The 16,552-nt window shown below is 46.5% G+C and overlaps 2 protein-coding genes across 13 annotated transcripts in view; both read right to left on the minus strand.

The window, feature by feature from the left end:
• Nucleotides 1-288: 288 nt before the first annotated feature.
• EP400 (E1A binding protein p400) overlaps nt 289-16,552 on the minus strand; it is a 108,869-nt gene continuing 92,605 nt past the window's right edge. For 11 of the 12 annotated variants that reach the window (XM_070475021.1, XM_070475020.1, XM_070475017.1 and 8 more), the window contains 6 exons: nt 15,903-16,121; nt 13,898-14,093; nt 13,410-13,534; nt 10,726-10,872; nt 5,266-5,343; nt 289-3,256 (listed from right to left, as the gene is read on the minus strand). In XM_070475021.1, coding sequence (XP_070331122.1) covers nt 2,984-3,256; nt 5,266-5,343; nt 10,726-10,872; nt 13,410-13,534; nt 13,898-14,093; nt 15,903-16,121 — 1,038 coding nt within the window. In that variant the 3' untranslated portion in view covers nt 289-2,983. The remainder of the gene's footprint in view (nt 3,257-5,265; nt 5,344-10,725; nt 10,873-13,409; nt 13,535-13,897; nt 14,094-15,902; nt 16,122-16,552) is intronic. The other variant, XM_070475026.1, reaches the window with a different exon arrangement.
• On the minus strand, nt 10,879-13,395 carry LOC110145415 (adenylate kinase isoenzyme 6-like). The gene has a single exon (XM_020905685.2). It carries the CDS (start codon nt 12,162-12,164, stop codon nt 11,646-11,648), a length of 519 nt encoding a protein of 172 aa, XP_020761344.1. The 5' UTR covers nt 12,165-13,395; the 3' UTR covers nt 10,879-11,645.

Here is a 16,552-nt window from a genome sequence, read left to right on the forward strand (position 1 = left end):
AACAATATTATGAATAATAAAATGCACCAGGTCTTTCCTCCGTGTGTGGCTATGGAACACAGTGGCTAGGAACACATGGTCTCTGAGGAAAAAATTGGTGATTTCACTGAAAGACTCCATTCCTTCTAGTTCCTTCTACCCTGCAGGGGAGAGGCAAGGAGAAGAAAACTTCAGCTTCCAACACTACTTGGTTTCTCTGTATTTTGTTTTCACATGAATGAAATAAATATAACATATCTTATTTTAACTTAAACAGTAGTTTTCTATGAAAGACAAAACAAACAAGCATATAAAAAGGTCAATTTATTATACCTTTTGTTTGGTGGGCTATCAGTGCCCTTTAAAACCCTACTATTCAAGTACAAATGATTATGTTTACAAAGTATTTACAATTTCAGTCTTCTTTCTTTATATTTTAAAACACAACAGCTATCTGGACACAACAGTTAACAAAAAATCCTGAAGGTGGCAAAAGGGAAAGCCTCCGCCTGAAGAGGCTCACTTCAGTCTCCTGCTTCCCCCAACCCTCTGACCACCGCCCGGCCCCCACTAGAACAAATGTCTCTGAATCAACGAAAAACTAGGTGACTGATTTCCATGGTGGCCAATTCCAGTTTGACAGTGTTTGGCTGCTGTCTTTATGTTTTATGTTCTGAAGATTTCTTTCAATCATTACCACTGTTCTGCAAGGTAATGTGGGATTCTGCCAACAGTATCAATCAGAGGAAACCTGGAAAACAACACCCTAAACTCACACTTAAATATGGAAAGTTTAACCTTTAAAACAGAAGGTCAAGAAAACAATACACTGTAACTTTTACCTACAAATGACACTATTGAAGACTATGAGGTCAGTGGCAACACATCTAGATGTTACTAAATTGAGTGATACCAATAAAACTATTTTCTCTCCCGTATCTCGCAACAGGGAATTGCGAAGGAAACTTCTTTCACTCACATGGTAAGACAGGGAAGGAGTTCCACACTGCAAATATTCAGACTCCAGTTCTGTTCTCTTAGAAGGCTTTTGAGAAACTTTTCTAAATTTCTCTTCTAGTGTTCTAGATTAATAGAGGACGTCTATTCAGGCAGCTATTTCTAGGATATTCTAAACATTCAACATTTCACCACCATCTACAAAGAGACCGTCAACACTCCATGAAAGATAAGAACAAAACCATCGGCTGCACAAATTAAAGTAAGCTGAAAAGGAGAGTTCCTTTTTAGTTCTGCACATTTGAGGATTAAAAAAAATGTAGAAACTCTCCTCAGCACCCAGCTATGAAGTATCTCCTGCACACAGTACTCTCTCATCACAGCAGGTACCAAAGCACAATGAACAAGTCAGAAGGCAAATTACAGTGTTCTGTTTTGGTATGTTCAATTTATTTATATGTTAAATCCCTCCCACTTTCAACACCTGATTTTAACTTTTTTCCAAATTTCATGCCAAGAAGGCAAAAATGAGCTGCTTAGTTGGCTTCACTAAGGTATCAATCGCCATATTACTGTCCACATAAATTGATGGGAAATAAGAAAAATTCAGGACAGAACACTTTCCTTTTTGTCATAAAAAGTGATATAAAGGGGGAGGAAACTGATTAAAATGAAAAATCTCTTGGTATGCTAGAATTGTTCCTTAGTACACAAAGACTTCACACAATCTGATCTCCTGGACCAAAACTGTAAAATATGCACGGAGACAGAGCAGAGGGTGTCATCAGACATGTGCCTTTTCCTTGGGTGGACACTTCCAGGTAAGCAGACATCATCACCCAACCAAGTCCACTGCAGTTGCCATAGTGGGGGAAAAAACCCTAAAAGCAGCAAACACAGGGCCTCCTCTCTGCCCCTCAACCATGGGGCTGCCACCCCAAAGAGCCTGGACAACTCCCTGCTTTAGGCAGAAACCCAAGCAGCCGATCTGCTCACAGATGAGACATTACAAGTCTAGTATGAAGATGCCACCACATCCATTTCTGTAGATTATACCTGTAGGTGCATAAACACACCACCTGTACATAGAGACTCCTCACCTCCACAGGTCATGGCTGGGCTGGGCGTGAGAGCAAAGAGGAGATGCAGGCTGCCTGCCCTCAGTGGGCATCTTGCCCCACCCTGCACTTAGCAGTGACCTCTGCAATGTGACGACCCTTGCACAGCACTCTGGGCCCTAAACAACTCCCAGATGGGAGCCTCACAAAGTCTTTGGGGGAGCCTCACAAAGTCTTCAGGAGCTGCCTCAATACTCTTAAGTCCAATTACAAGTTCATCCAAAACCTGGGAAAATACTGTGGATGTACTAGGATGGGAGCAGTCCCAAAGGTTCCGTTTACATGAAACTGGTCACTCTAGGGGAAGTCACACCAGTGCTCTTTGGAATGAAAATTCAACCTCAGGTCACTTCCCTTCAACACCAGCTGGGGACACGTTATGAATGTGCTTCGATGTCTATCAGTACTAAGTCTCTCCTTTAAGGGTCCAAACAAGTCACATTTTAGGAGGGAGGGAAAAAACCATACTGGTTTTCTCTGAGATGACCTACCTTAGATATTAGACAGTTTCTCTCCTCTCGAAGGACCATAATGTGTTTTCAATTAGGAATAAAGAACCAAACAGAGGCAGATGCTGTCAGACCACGTTTTAGCTTCATAAGGTCTACTTTATGACTCACTGCACCTTCCAAATGGCTGCTTACAATGTGCAAAACACTGTACACTAACAGAGAAATTCTAGCTGACTTTCAAGACCCAGCACTATTGCTCTGGAGGAGAAACTAAAGGTAAAACATCTAGCAAAGACTGCCACTGTCACTTTTTCAATCAGTTACGTAACACAGAAAGGGTGTTCGCTGAGGATTGCTGCTCCAAGGGCTGAACTTCCCACAGGACCCAGTCCCAGGCTTCAGTAAATACAGTCTATCCCGTCTCGGTGGGACGGTGGACACACAGGGAGCCCGCCTGGGGCTGCCCCTCTGTCCCAACTAGGGGCACGGAGGTTTGGTGGGCGTCTTTAACCTGACGGCAGGGACCCTCATCTGGAGCTTGGGCTGCTGGTTCGGGCTGTCGGAGGTGGCTGGCACCTGGGCAGGGGTGGGGACGCCAGGGGTCTGCAGCTGGGCAGCCGCTGTGGTCACCACTTGCTGCTGCATGAGCTTCTGCTGCACCACCTGCGCTGTCGCTGTCACCGCAGGGATCATCTGGACCTGCTGCCCAGCAGCTGTCGCCTGGGTGAGGGTCACAGTCTGTGGGGAAGCCTGAGCCAAAACAGAAACACACAGTGTAGAAAATGCATGCAGGTGACACACAAAATTAAACATTCTTGGGTACGGGAAGGAGGGGTGTTTAGAAACTTAGCACAAATGGATCTGTGAAATGTAAAAACTACCTAACATATCAAAATAGGACCTCCAGTTTCTAACCAAACGAAAGTCAGAACACTGAACTACTGGTGCTTTCAGGCTAAAAGTGGATGCCTCTGGGGACGGACAGTGCTGGTGCCCAGCTTCTAATACCATTTGGTTTTTTGAAATCTACATGTCAGTGTGATTTTGAACAAAATAAAATTATTTTAAAGCACTGCTTTTATACTACCACATTTCTCAGCAGTAAATAAAATGGTAAGAACCGGAAAGCTAGGCTCTGTTAGGAAGGTGTTAGGTTGGTGCAAAAGTAATTGCAGTTTCGGATAGTGAATTTTAAATTATTGTACTAGGCTCAAACACATTTTTATTAGTCAAAATAGGAACCATTAAAATCAACACATTTTTGCCAATGGGAAGTAAGTTTGCTTATTCTTGTATCAAAAAAATCTGTGCTTCTGGATTCAATGAATTCCTGAAAAGGATTTTCTGCATCCTGCTTGTGGTGAAGGTGTTTTCCCTGCAAAAAGCTATCAAGAGGTCAGATGAATATGGTGAATGAGGCAAAACTTCGCAGTCCAATTTGTTCAACTTTTGAAGCACTGGTTGTGTGATGTGCAGTCGGGCATTGTTGTGAAGAATTGGGCCCTTTCTACTGACCAATGCCAGCTGCAGGTGTTGCAGTTTTCAGTGCATCTCATCAATTTGCTGAGCATACTTCTCAGATGTAATGATTTTGCCAGGATTCGGAAAGATCAGACCACCAGCACACCACCAAACAGTGACCATGACCATTTCTGGTGCAAGTTTGGCTTTGGCAAGTGCTTTGAAGCTTCTTCTTGGTCCAGCCATTGAGCTGGTTGTCGCTGGTAGTTGTATAAATAATTCACCTCTGTGGCATGTCACAACCTGATCAAGAAATGGTTTGTTGTTGTGTACAGTAAGAGAAGACAGCACTTCAAAACAACGATTTTTTTTTTCATTTGCAGTCAGCTCATGAGGCATCACTTATTGAGCTTTTTCACCTTTCCAATTTGTTTCAAATGCCCAGGGACTGTAGAATGGTTGATGTTGAGTTCTTCAGCAATTTCTCAGGTAGTTGTAAGAGGATCAGCTTCTATGATAGCTTTCAACTGGTCGCTGTCAACTTCCGATGGCTGGACACTCCGCTCCTAATCTTCAAGGCTCTCACCTCCTTTGCAAAACGTCTTGAACCACCAGTGCACTGTATGTTTGTTAGCAGTTTCTAAGCCAAATGTGTCACTGATATTCTGAGTTTTCTTCCCTACTTTACGACCCATTTTGAATTTGAGTTAAAAAATCACTCAGATTTGCTTTTTGTTTAACATTTCCATAGTCTAAAATAAATATAAAATAAACAGGAAGTAATGTCATTAGCAAAAAACATAAACCAAGAACTGCACGTTAAAATAATGTATAATGCAACCACATTTATTAAGAATGTATTCTGATATCAAACAGCAAATTTCAATAATGCAAAAACTGCAATTACATTTGCACCAAGCTAATAAGTCCTAGTTGCTGCCTGTATTATTTCTACTTCTGAACATAAGGTCAATACGAGCAGATTCTCTTTTCTTTGTTCCCTAAAACTCATGTGTGGTGGCTTCAGCTGGCAGGACACACCTAAGATTACTGGCTGAAGGAAGAAGCTCAGAAATGAGCCCCTTCTGTGTACACGTGACACTGAGTCTGAACATATCTGTTCAGGCTTTTTCCTGCCAGATTAACGATATCAAGTGTTTTCCCTAAAGTTAATTGCTTTTTCTGTACTATGAAAATGACAAGCAGTTCTCTAGGAATTAAAATTCTGTTTCCTCAGGATGAAATCAAGATCTCTCTCTGTGAGCACCTCCCAGCTGGCTCTGGTCTCCGGATCCTACCTGTTGGGAAGCAGAGGCAACCTGCTGGATGCTGGCCACAGGTGTCTGCTGTTGGACGACTTGAGGGAGTTTTGCAACCTTGGACAAAAGGAAAAAAGCCAAACACAGAGGCCGAATCAATGTGTGCACAAAAAGAGATTTCTCACCCTTTTTCTCCTTCTCAGCTCTTAATGCAAAACAAAAACAAAAAACAGTGGTCAGATGCCACAAAATAGCAATTCTCAAAGTGTGCTTACCTGGAACCCAGAGAACTGGTTATTGCACTTTTGCACTGAATAACAACTGTCTTCCTAACCTGTAATCATCTGTAATCTGAGGCTCTATTGGTCTCGTATTTCAGACGGTCACATTTTTCTCTTACTAAAAATTTCTGGAAGCTTATATAAGAGAATTAAATGGAAAATGGAACATTTGGGTACCATTCCAGGCGTGCCTCCACTGTGAAGTGCTCTGGACCAACACCACAGTTCAGCCCTAGTCCAGAAATGTGCCAAAAAGTAGTTACTTCATTATTTTTCTTCATCACAACTGAGATATTCCTCTTCATAAAACAATTTTCTACCTAATGGTCACTTTTTGTAAACCTGCATATCGTGCTGTCCTGACACAATAAGACAATTCAGGCCACCTGTCTACTCAGGGCTTCAGGGGCACCGGCTCACAGAAGCAGAAGGGGCTCCCGAGTGGGCAGCTGCTGGGGGCCGTGGAAACCCCACTCAGGCCTCTAACTGGTAGAACAGGGATGAAAATAAGTCTTGCCCAAGATAATTCCAGATAAAATGTGAAATTATATGATGTACTTGCAAATAACAAGCTCCGAGTAAATATGAATTCTCATTAAGAAATTAAAATTAATCAGAAGGCGTTTACTAGTTTACTACAACTTAAGTCAAAAACCGCGAATAGGATTTGCTGAGATCAAAGCAACTCCTGACTGAACCCTGTGTGCTTCCTCTGACAGGAAAAATGGGCAGTCAGCTGCTATAGCACACGGACCACAGCTCAGATGGGCAGACACTGAATATGCTGAGATGCTGTGGATAAAACTAAGGCGACACCTATTTTTTGTTTTTATTTTACCCTAGCCATTCTATTTTTTTATTGGAGGATGACTGCTTTACAATGCTGTGTTGGTTTCTGCCATACAATGATACGAATCAGTTGTAACTTATAAATATCCCTCCCTCTTGAGCTCCCTCCCACCCCTCCCCTAAGGTGACATCTCAAATGCATCAATAAACTTGCAGATAGTCCAAAGCTCCCAGTTCCAAAATCTAAGCAAAGAGGGGAGACCCCAAGCCATGACAAGGCTCCCAAGACCCTGTGCTGCAGGTGAAGCCTTAGACTGGGTTTTCACCACCCCCGGGGTGTGGCAGACAGGAGATGCATCCAAACCCGCTCTCAGGAGGAGCTAACGGGAGGGCCTCATGCTGCCCCCTACAGCTGCAATCCTGTCACTCAAAGGATCTGTGAGGAAGTCACCTGTCTGAGGCCTCAGTGCTGGGCCAGGGAGGAGGAGACACAGGCTGAGAGACCAAACCCTCAAGCCACAAGCTCATGTGGTCCTGATTGCAGCCACGGAAGCCTAGCAGAAGGAAGAACCTACCTTCCACCCAAACCTCAAAGCCTTCCCACAAACAAGCTTCAAGGGAAACTGGCTCACAACAAGACAATTTCTATAAAGACAAAAACCCCACAGTTCCTGAAGCAAGAACAGTGGAAAAGAAATAAGTAAAATCAGATGAAACTTGACTTCAAATAAAGGAATTACCAGACACGCACAAACTAGTATGCAGCTCTGCACAGCCTGAAAACATGGATGTGAACAAGAAACTACAAAGACCAAGCAGATTTGAGATAAAAACAAACAGAACTTCAAAGAATAAGAATAAGTATCACCAAAATTAAAATTCAATGGGCAAACTTTTAACAGCAGATTAAACCTAACAAAAGGGAAGATCACTGAAGTGGGAGACAGGTTAGAGGACATTCCTCAGAATACAGCACAGAGAGACAATGAGAGGAAAATACAAAGACTGAAGGTACATGGAGGGTGGGAAATGGAGCGGAGGTGGCATCCACTGAAGTAACGGTTGGTCAGTGCCCAGGTTGTTCCAGGAGATCGACAGATACCAAGCCAGGGTGTCATGGCATTCATAAAACACCCAAGACAAAGAAAGGCACTTTCCAAGTGGTGCTAGTGGTAAAGAATCTGCCTGCAAACACAGGAGACACAACAGAGGTAGGTTTGATCCCTGGGTCGGGAAGACCCCCTAGAGAAGGAAGTGGCAACCCACTCCAGTACTCTTGACTGGGGAATCCCACGGACAGAGGAGCCTGGCCGGCTACAGTCCGTGGGGTCACAGAGAGTCCGACGTAACTAAGCAGGCACACAGAGTTTCTTTGTAGTTTGTTGCTACAGGAGGTGTTTGTCCAGGTCCAAGTATTGCAGCAAAAGGCCCCAAGTCCCAGCCTGTCTCAAGATCACCAGTATTTCTCAAGCAGCAATTATATGCAAGACACTGGGCTCAATGCTGAGATTACAAAGATGAACAAAGACAAAGAAAAGATCTCAAAAGGAAACAAAGAAGAAAAGACAAGTTACATAGAAGCAGTGACCCACTAGATAAACATCTGACTTCTCATCAACAACACAAGACCAGGATCAGGGACAGCTGTTAATGTGCTGAGAAAATAAATGTTCTTCTAGAATTCCACACCAAGCAGAAGTATCTTTCAGGAACAACAGTGAAATACACGCATTTTCAAACACTGCAGGAAAACTCCAAAGAATGGATTTCAAGCAGAAGAAAAGTAGTTTTACATGAAAAGTGACAATGAAACAGGAGAGAAGGACACTGTGTGACCACAGCACATGTGGGCGCAGAGGCTGGCAGCAACAGTGTGACAGACCAGTGCTCAGAGCAGAGCTGAGAGGGGGTTTGCATGGCTCTTTGAAAAGGTGCACCTGCACATGGACATTTTAGGATGACCACTTCAGAGAACCGAGAGAAAACATGCAATTTTCAAACACGTACAGTAGAAAAAACAGAATGACAAAAATAAATACATAAATGGAAGAAGAGAAGACAAGTGAGGCAGGAATGAGAAAACAGAAAAAGCTGAAAATCCAAGCAAAATGGAAGCTAAAGGCCACCCTTCTGGGTCTCGCCACAAAGGCGAGCAAATCTCTCACAGGTAAAGGACCAAAGCTGAGATGCAGGACGAAGGCAGCGCGGCAGCATCCACCTGACCATTTCTGTGACATATGTGTGAAACAGGGAAAATGAAAGAGGGAAACATGCACCAGAAAACTGCAACACAAAACAGGTGGAGTTCTCAGTTTGAGGCAGAGCAGGCTGCCAGACCAGAACAGTACTTCAAAGTAATAAAATTAAAAAGTTTAATTTATGTGTAACTAATAATAAAGGGCTTCCCAGGTGGCACTAGTGGTAAAGAACCAGCCAGCCAATGCAGGAAACCAGGGTTCAATCCCTGGGTCAGGAAGATCCCCTGGAAAAGGAAATCGCAATTCATTCCAGTATTCTTGACTGGAAAATTTCATGGACAGAGGAGCCTGGCGGGCTACAGTCTATGGAGTCACAAAGAGTTGGACATGACTGAAGTGACTTAGCACACACACAATAATAAAGAACCTAATATGTCTCATAATTCACAGAATAAACCTGACCTGGAGGTGACAAAGGGAGCCCACAGCCACACCCCGCACCACCAAAAACCACGTCTCAGCACACTTCCCCTCAAGGTCAGCGCTGGGCCGGGGCTAGAGTGTGAAGAGCAGCAGAAGGTTTGGTTCAGGTAAGGCTGAAGGTCAGGACGGAACTGCTGTCCCAGGGCTGGACGAGGAGTTGCGGTGCACAGGAGGGTCTCAGGTATTGGAGGTGCACACCTCCAAAGAGCCATCCTCAGGCAGCTGGGATGAAAATTGTGCACGAGGCAGGGGGGTAGACACGTCTTCTCTGGTTGTCCAGTGGTTAAGAATATACCTCCCAGTGCAGGGGATGCAGGTTTGATTCCTGGTTGGGGACTAAGATCCCACATGCCCCAGAGCAACTAAGCCCAAGCGTTACAATGCAAGATTCCAAGTGCCGAAACGAAGACCTGCTGCAGTCAAAACACATAATAAAAACAAACAAACAAAAACCCTGCGAAGAGTGGCAACTGGCTACAAATATGAATCTGGACTCATCAGTAGAGATGGGCTCACAGCCTCAAGACTAGAGTGACCACGAGGAGAGAGATGCAGACAGAGGGTTTAAAAAAGACAAAACACCAAACAACTAAAGGAACAAGAACTTGTAGCCAACTAGATCGAGAAGGGAATTCTCTTACGGGCTGAAGGATGAGTTAAAAAACCCAACCCTGCAGAACGACCATAAGGAAAGAGATGCGGCCGAGCTTCCTGTCTGCACCTGCCCTGCAAGCCCTCGTGAGCAGGACGAGGCAGGGAGAATGGGAAGGAGGAAGGGGAAGGTGTTGCCACCAGGACTCACAGATGACAGTGTCAACACAAATGACAGAAGAACAGACTGAGGCTGCAGGATTCAGAAGTCAACACACACAGTGCCTTAGAGACACATAAAAGAGAGGGAACTTACAGTAGAGCACCAGAAAATGCTATTACTCAGGAATAAACCCAGGATGAGCAATAAGATTCTTATGGGAAAAACATCAAGAAACTTACTTGAAGGGTCTTAAAGAAGATTTAAACAGTAAAGGGTGTCTCATGTTGGTGAATCTGAACTCAAGGTTGTAGAAATGTCTATTCTCCCCCAAACTGATCTACAGGGTCAATGTAATTCTAACAAAAACCCCATCAGTTTGACTGTGGTGTGAACACTTAATATGCTGACTCAAAATTCAGAACTTCTGTTCGTAAAGTGAGTGAGAAGATACACTACAAGCTGGGAAAAGTGTGACACAGACCCGAAGGTGAACACCAGGATGTACAACTGCACTGGGAAGCCTCGAACAGGCTTGTCCCTTGGAAGGGGCCCCGACAGTCAGCAGATTCACCAAGGACAGACTCACACGGCTGCTAGAAGAAGGTAGACAGGCCAGGGCGGTGTGGGTAGAGGCCAGGGGACCACACAGCACCTCAGCAGTGTGTGTGCCCAAGCCCCACACCCTGTCCCAGACATTACATGTGGCGATTACAGGCAGGACCCACAGGATGTGTGACACTGGGCTGGGCAGCACTGGGAGCAGCAGAGGGACAGAGCTCATGAGCTCCTGAAGCACTGGGATGACCACGAGCCCTGGAGGAGCCTCACCAGCACAGAGGCCGCCACTGCAGTGGGACCTTAGCACGGCCCCCAGGCCACACTGTGGGGCCCCACAAAGCTTTTCAGGAGGTACTGATCTGTGGTGTCCCCTTGTTCTGCCTCCAAGTGCCCGTCCGCCCAGTCTGCTGTCAGCCCACAGGCTCCCCCTGCTCACCTGGATCTGGGTCTGCACCTGCTGGGTCCCGGCCAGCTTCTGGGCCTGGGAGATGGGTGTGGTGAGAAACTGGGTTTTAAGGGCTGGCTGGGTGGCGTAGGTGACCTTCTGCGGTTGGCCCTGCGCAGCAATCTGCTGTGCCGTGATCTGAGGAAAGAGACCGCCCAGGGTTAGAGCTGCGTCCCCGATTCAGAGCCACCAGGCCTCCTCCTGGGCCCTGTCTGCCCCCAGGCGCCCACAGCATTGACCACCTCAGCTCCCGGCCCTGCCTGCCCACTGCCCCCACCCCCAGCACCCAGTCCTGGGTCACTGCCTCCTCTCCTGGGAGGTCCCCTCACAACCCAGGCTGGACTTCATCTCCACATCCTCTTCAGAACCTGGGGCCATATCAGCTTATCAGGTGAGTGAGAGAGTGAAACCGACAAGACAGGAGACACACGTGCATAATTTCTCAAATCTAATTTTAAGAATTTGGCATATACTCAAACATATTTAGGACAAATAGAAACTATATGCACAATCTTTGTAGCTTTAGTCTGATTTTTAGCTTTCCCTGCCAGAAGAATTTAAAACTATTCAGAAAGCCATGCGTAATATACAGACCATATATTTGGTTACAAAGTCACCTCCATGAATAAACAATTTTTTTTTATCTTTAACCTGTGTTTTATTTTAAGAGATCATCTTGATTTTCTTATGTAATAAACTTTTACAGTTTTAACTTTCAATCCTTAATAGTATTATTCATTATATTCGAGTTTAGCTTTCTCATAGAGGAAAAAACCCAAACAGAAACCTTTATACTATCCACCTCCTAGTCTAACAGCATAATTTCAATAAGAAAGTTTTATTGATAACTGAAAAATTTATGTGACATCAGCAGAGAGATATCAAGAGTGATTGTGCAGTGGCCATTCTTGTTAAGAACTGTGATCTTTGACCCACTGCTCAATCCACTTCAGTATCTGACTGATATTATCCTCTAGATCTTCTGGTTTATTGCTCGGCAATTGATGCACTATTTCTTCCTTGTAGGATGCTAAGGCTTCTTCATGAAGAACTTGAAAAATTTCACACTGAACATTATCTTTTAGTTTCTTCTCACTATAACCCCTATTTTCAAGTCTTTTGTACAAAATACTGTTAACTGTTCTCAGCACAAATACTATATGAAACCAGCGTTCAGGGAAGAAATCACAGCCATGGTAATCAACAATAACTCCACCTTCACTCAACTGGTTTTCTAACTCATCAACTACTCTATCTTCATCTAAAATGGGACAGTCATACTCCTCATCATAGCCATCATATAACTGCCCTTCTCGAGCTAAATCACCCACATTAATGTATTTCAGTCCTGATCTTGATGCAACTTCTTTGCCTAATGTAGTTTTTCCAACCCCTGGTGTACCGGTGAGCAGGATGTTCGGAAGCAACATGGTCCTCACTGCGCTGGCTCCACACACCTCTGCACACGCGCTCTACACACTCCTGGGAGGGGCTGGCAGGGGCGGGCAACAGCGAGCGCCAGCAGCTCGGGGTACTCAAGGCCTGGAGGGGCGCTCGAGACCCACCTCCGCTGCCTTGTTACCCACAGTTGGTTACCCGGCCCTCGAAGACACGCTTCCATCACAGGGTCCAAGATACCACCACCGGTCAGGCCGGCGCTTCGAGTCCCATGAATAAACATTTTTAAGGTCTCAAAAGTCTTCTTTCAAGTCATATGAACATACAGACCAGCACTTTCCTAAAGCCCTTCTTCTCTCTTTGAGACGTTGGCTAAGCCATGCTGACCCTGCCCAGCACTCTCCACCCACAAGTCGCTTCATTTCTCTACATGTCAGTTTCTGAGAGTGGGTGCCAGCGCCCACAGAGCCCTCAGCACACAGAAGGAATGTTCCAGCTCTGGTTCAGAAAACACAGAAACAGCATGCAGTTCAGTATCAGCAGTCAGAAATCAGCATGATGATACATCATCATCTGTAGGCCAGGCTTCATGCCACCGGAAGCAGACAGGGCAAAAGCCCTGGGAAACAGAGTGCCTTGCACTCTGCTCCTGCTCGTTAACACGGGGCCTGCAAGTACAGCCCCAAACCCCCATCTCCAAGGAGGCCTTGCTTTTGGGAGCTGAATCAGCTCAGAGCTGCTTCCCAGCCTTCTGAGTCAGGGTATCACCACCACACCGATGACACTCCTCTCGCAGTACCTTTGCCCGCTATCTCTCCCCTCCCTCCATCCATCCTCTGAGCATGAGTGCCAGCATACTCATGCTGGCACATGAGTACTCTCTCAAGCAGACACAGTCCTTGCCTGGCCTCTTGACAGCTAGACAGCTGTGGCCTGGCTCCATCTGTCCAGTACACCCAGGTGTACCCAGGCCACACACCATGAGCTACACCTGTGTCCTGGAATCCTTCTGGCCCCTCCCCAGTTATGCAATTCCATAGACCGAGTCCATCATGGTTGCCCCCACAAACCCTCGGTGCATGGGGGTCCCTCTCCCCCTAGGACAAACCCCAAGACCATCCTCTGTGCTGCCCAAGCCCACCACCATAGGGTCTCCTGTGTGAAGAGGCCAGGCAGCCGGGCAGGGCCCGTTCAGGACCCTCTCCACCTCTGTGCACCCAACGCTTGGCAGCAGGGCCCAGCTCAAATGAAGAGGGGATGACTAGGGACCCCAGTACCTTCTGCTGGACAGTGGCAGGGCCTGGGGCAGCCTGCGGCTGGATGGCCTTCTGCTGCTGGACGGCTTGCTGCTTGAGCTTCAGCAGCTGCTGGACGTGCACGGGCTGGGCCACAACAGTCTGTCCTGCGAACACCAAGCAGATCCTTTAATCACAAGCACCAGGGACGAACAAGGTCTTAGGACTCACACTGAGTTCAGCTTCAGTGGTTTCTATACAGAAAACAACAGCCCGAAACGGTGCTGAGACAAATAAAGCCATCCTTTATGACTACTTTAAATGTTTCTGGGTTCATAATAACATTCAGACAAAGGTCTGGAGAGTTGAGAATGTTAACAATTAAATCAAGGGACACCTCCGCTAACACACAGTGACACTCCCGAGGGGCCTAACGGCCATGGCTGCTAGAAAAGGCTTGTCAGCCCCACTCAAGGATATAAGCAGGGGGTGATGTGGGGGGGAAGTGAGGGGCGGCATGAGACAGGCACCTGCGGCTTTCTGCGGCTGCCCGATGGCCACACTGATCCCAGCAACGTTCATGGGCAGGGTTGTGACGCCCGGCGAGGAGACCACAGCTGCCGGCACTGACACCACCGGGGGCTTCGCCAGTGCCACCTGGGCTGGCTGGGGCGCTGGGGCCTGCATCTGCCCTTGGGCCTGCAGCTGTGAAGTGGGGACCCGGGTCTAGACAATGAAAATAATGGGAGAGTCCAGAGATATTCAGGATTCCATGCATCTGCAAACACTTCCCACCAGAGGTCAAGTGGTGAAAAACTGAAAAATTTATGAAGGTGCAATGTGGTGGTCAGCTAAGGGAAAACATCTTGCTGTGGGCTGCCTATGACCCCTGACCATCACCAGGAAACGCGGGGAGTAGGGCTCAGAAAGCCCCACATGTGCCCAGGCACACTGCCGCTCAGCCACGGCTCCTGTCCTGCCCACAGTGCGCATGCGTCTCTGCCTCGCCTTCCACCTCAGAACCTCACAGCGGCCCCAGACTGCCACACCTCCTAGTCTCACGTCCTAGTCCTTCAGCTACAACCCTGACCCTGAAATGAGTGCCACAGCCTCCCAAGGGCCACCCTCAGTCCCCACCTCCTGAGACTTTGTTATCACACTGCTTCCAAACATTTCTTTCCTTAAGTTGTATTTTTAAAAAGGAAAATGCAAATAGACCTGTTTTTACATGTACAAAAACTCAGAAAAAGAACATATGTCTTATCTATATGGCTCGCTGGGAAAGTGTATAAAATGAGATGAACTTTAGGTATTTTGTAATCTGAGTCTCTTCCTTTTGTAACAATCCTTTTTCAAAGCTGCGTACTATTTATTCACCGTGTGCATGCTATATAGTCTATTTAGTCGACTCCTTAGCGATGGCGATTTAACTCTCTCCTAACATTCTCAATACAAGTTTGTACATTTATCACTTTGCACTTGTTCTATTATTTCTTTAGAATGTAACAGAAATAGAATCACTGGGTAAGATAACGTGCACGTTTCTTAGCTCAACTGACTAGAACTCTCTCCAGAGGGAGCTGGTTCCTGCCAGGAAGTCCCATTCAAGGAATGGGCTCCCCAATTTGGCCTCCAAGTGTGATTACTACTCTGCTCATTTGAATTGGCATTTTTTCTGAACACAGGCAACACCAAGCTTGCTCTCACAGTTTTTATCCACTTCTGTCCCTTCTCTTACAGACTTAGAGTGAAGCACATGAGAAGCAGAGCCTGGACCCCCAAATTACAGCTGTGTTGTGGGTGATGAGTTGTAGGATCTGGGTGTTACTAAAGGTGTGTGACTTGGTTTCTGCACCTGCAAAATGGAGTTAACATCACAGCACCCACTCCCATCTCAGCACCAATCAGCTGACAGGCAGGCAGGCTCAGGCAGCACCCAGCCCAGAGCAGGGTTCCTAGTGCCAGATTTCACCAGGTGTGACAGAGTCTGGCCCACCAGACACTCCCTCGATCCCTGCTGATTGTGACTGACCATCCCAGACACCCCTCTCTCCCCAGCATCATCCCCTCCTTCAGAAATCTCTGATGTCTCTCCGTGCCCCCAGAGCACTGCAATCCCTGAGCCTGGCTCTGGGGCCTTGCTCGCCCCTCTGCCTCCTGCAGTCTCCCCCACCTCTCCTCTGCCCAGCAGCACCGGCATACCTTCCACGTGCCAGGTCTCATGCTCCCCTCATCCCGCACGTAAACTCTGCTCTCCCTCCATGGTCTGGCTTGCTCCCCTCCTCCCTAACCTCTCAGGCCACCATAAGCTTTGTGACACCGATGTTCTGGAAGGCATGACTGTGTAAATGTTTCCCATACATGTGCTGTGCTTCGCCCTCTCCAAGGAGAACTTAAAAGTTCCTGGGGAAAGACCATGTCTTTACTTGTCACTCCACCATCATACCTGCAAGGGCCTGAGCAAGCAATAACAGTTCAGTTAAAACGTTAAGAAGACGCTGCTCTGGAAAAACAAGCGTATCAACGGGAACTTACGAGCCGGGCCACCTGGAGGTTGGCCACGGTGGTGCCCGTGAGCAGGGCGCCGGGCCTCGGGGCTGTGACCGTGGTGAGCTGGGGGCTCTGCTGCTGCGTGGGCTGCGGGGGCTGCACCTGCACTTGAGCCGTTGGCTGCGGGGGCCCCGCTGGGGCCTGTGCTGGGGGCGCCTGCTGGGGCAGCTGCAGTTTCTGCTTCTGCATTTTGATCAGGTGTTCCTAAAACCCAGATAAAGTAATCTTTTCATCAACATTAACTGTATTCCACTTTGTATAAATCTCGGTTTTAAGTTACTGTTCTACTACCCATTAAATATTGAAGAAAACAGTTGCTACTGTCCAGTCTGCAAACAATCCTCCAGGCCTTTGCCAAACATTTTTTAAATGTTCGTTTATCACTGATGAAAACTAGCAACAGTGATTCTGACAGATCAGCAAATGTGTAACAAAATTTCTAGGTTCTGATCACTCATAAACAAGTTAATTTAAATCTGCAGTACCATCAAAAATATTCTAAAAGTCTTAAAATCATAGTCCTTCTTGAGATTTTAAAATGTATTATAAGCAGTAGCTCTAAATTTTGTATTCCAACTGTCTCCAAATGAAAGTTTAATTGATAAATAAACCCATGTCTTTAAAAGAAGTTGAAA

The sequence above is a fragment of the Odocoileus virginianus genome, chromosome 12 (assembly GCF_023699985.2).
Source record: "Odocoileus virginianus isolate 20LAN1187 ecotype Illinois chromosome 12, Ovbor_1.2, whole genome shotgun sequence".
NCBI classification, from domain to species: domain Eukaryota; kingdom Metazoa; phylum Chordata; class Mammalia; order Artiodactyla; family Cervidae; genus Odocoileus; species Odocoileus virginianus.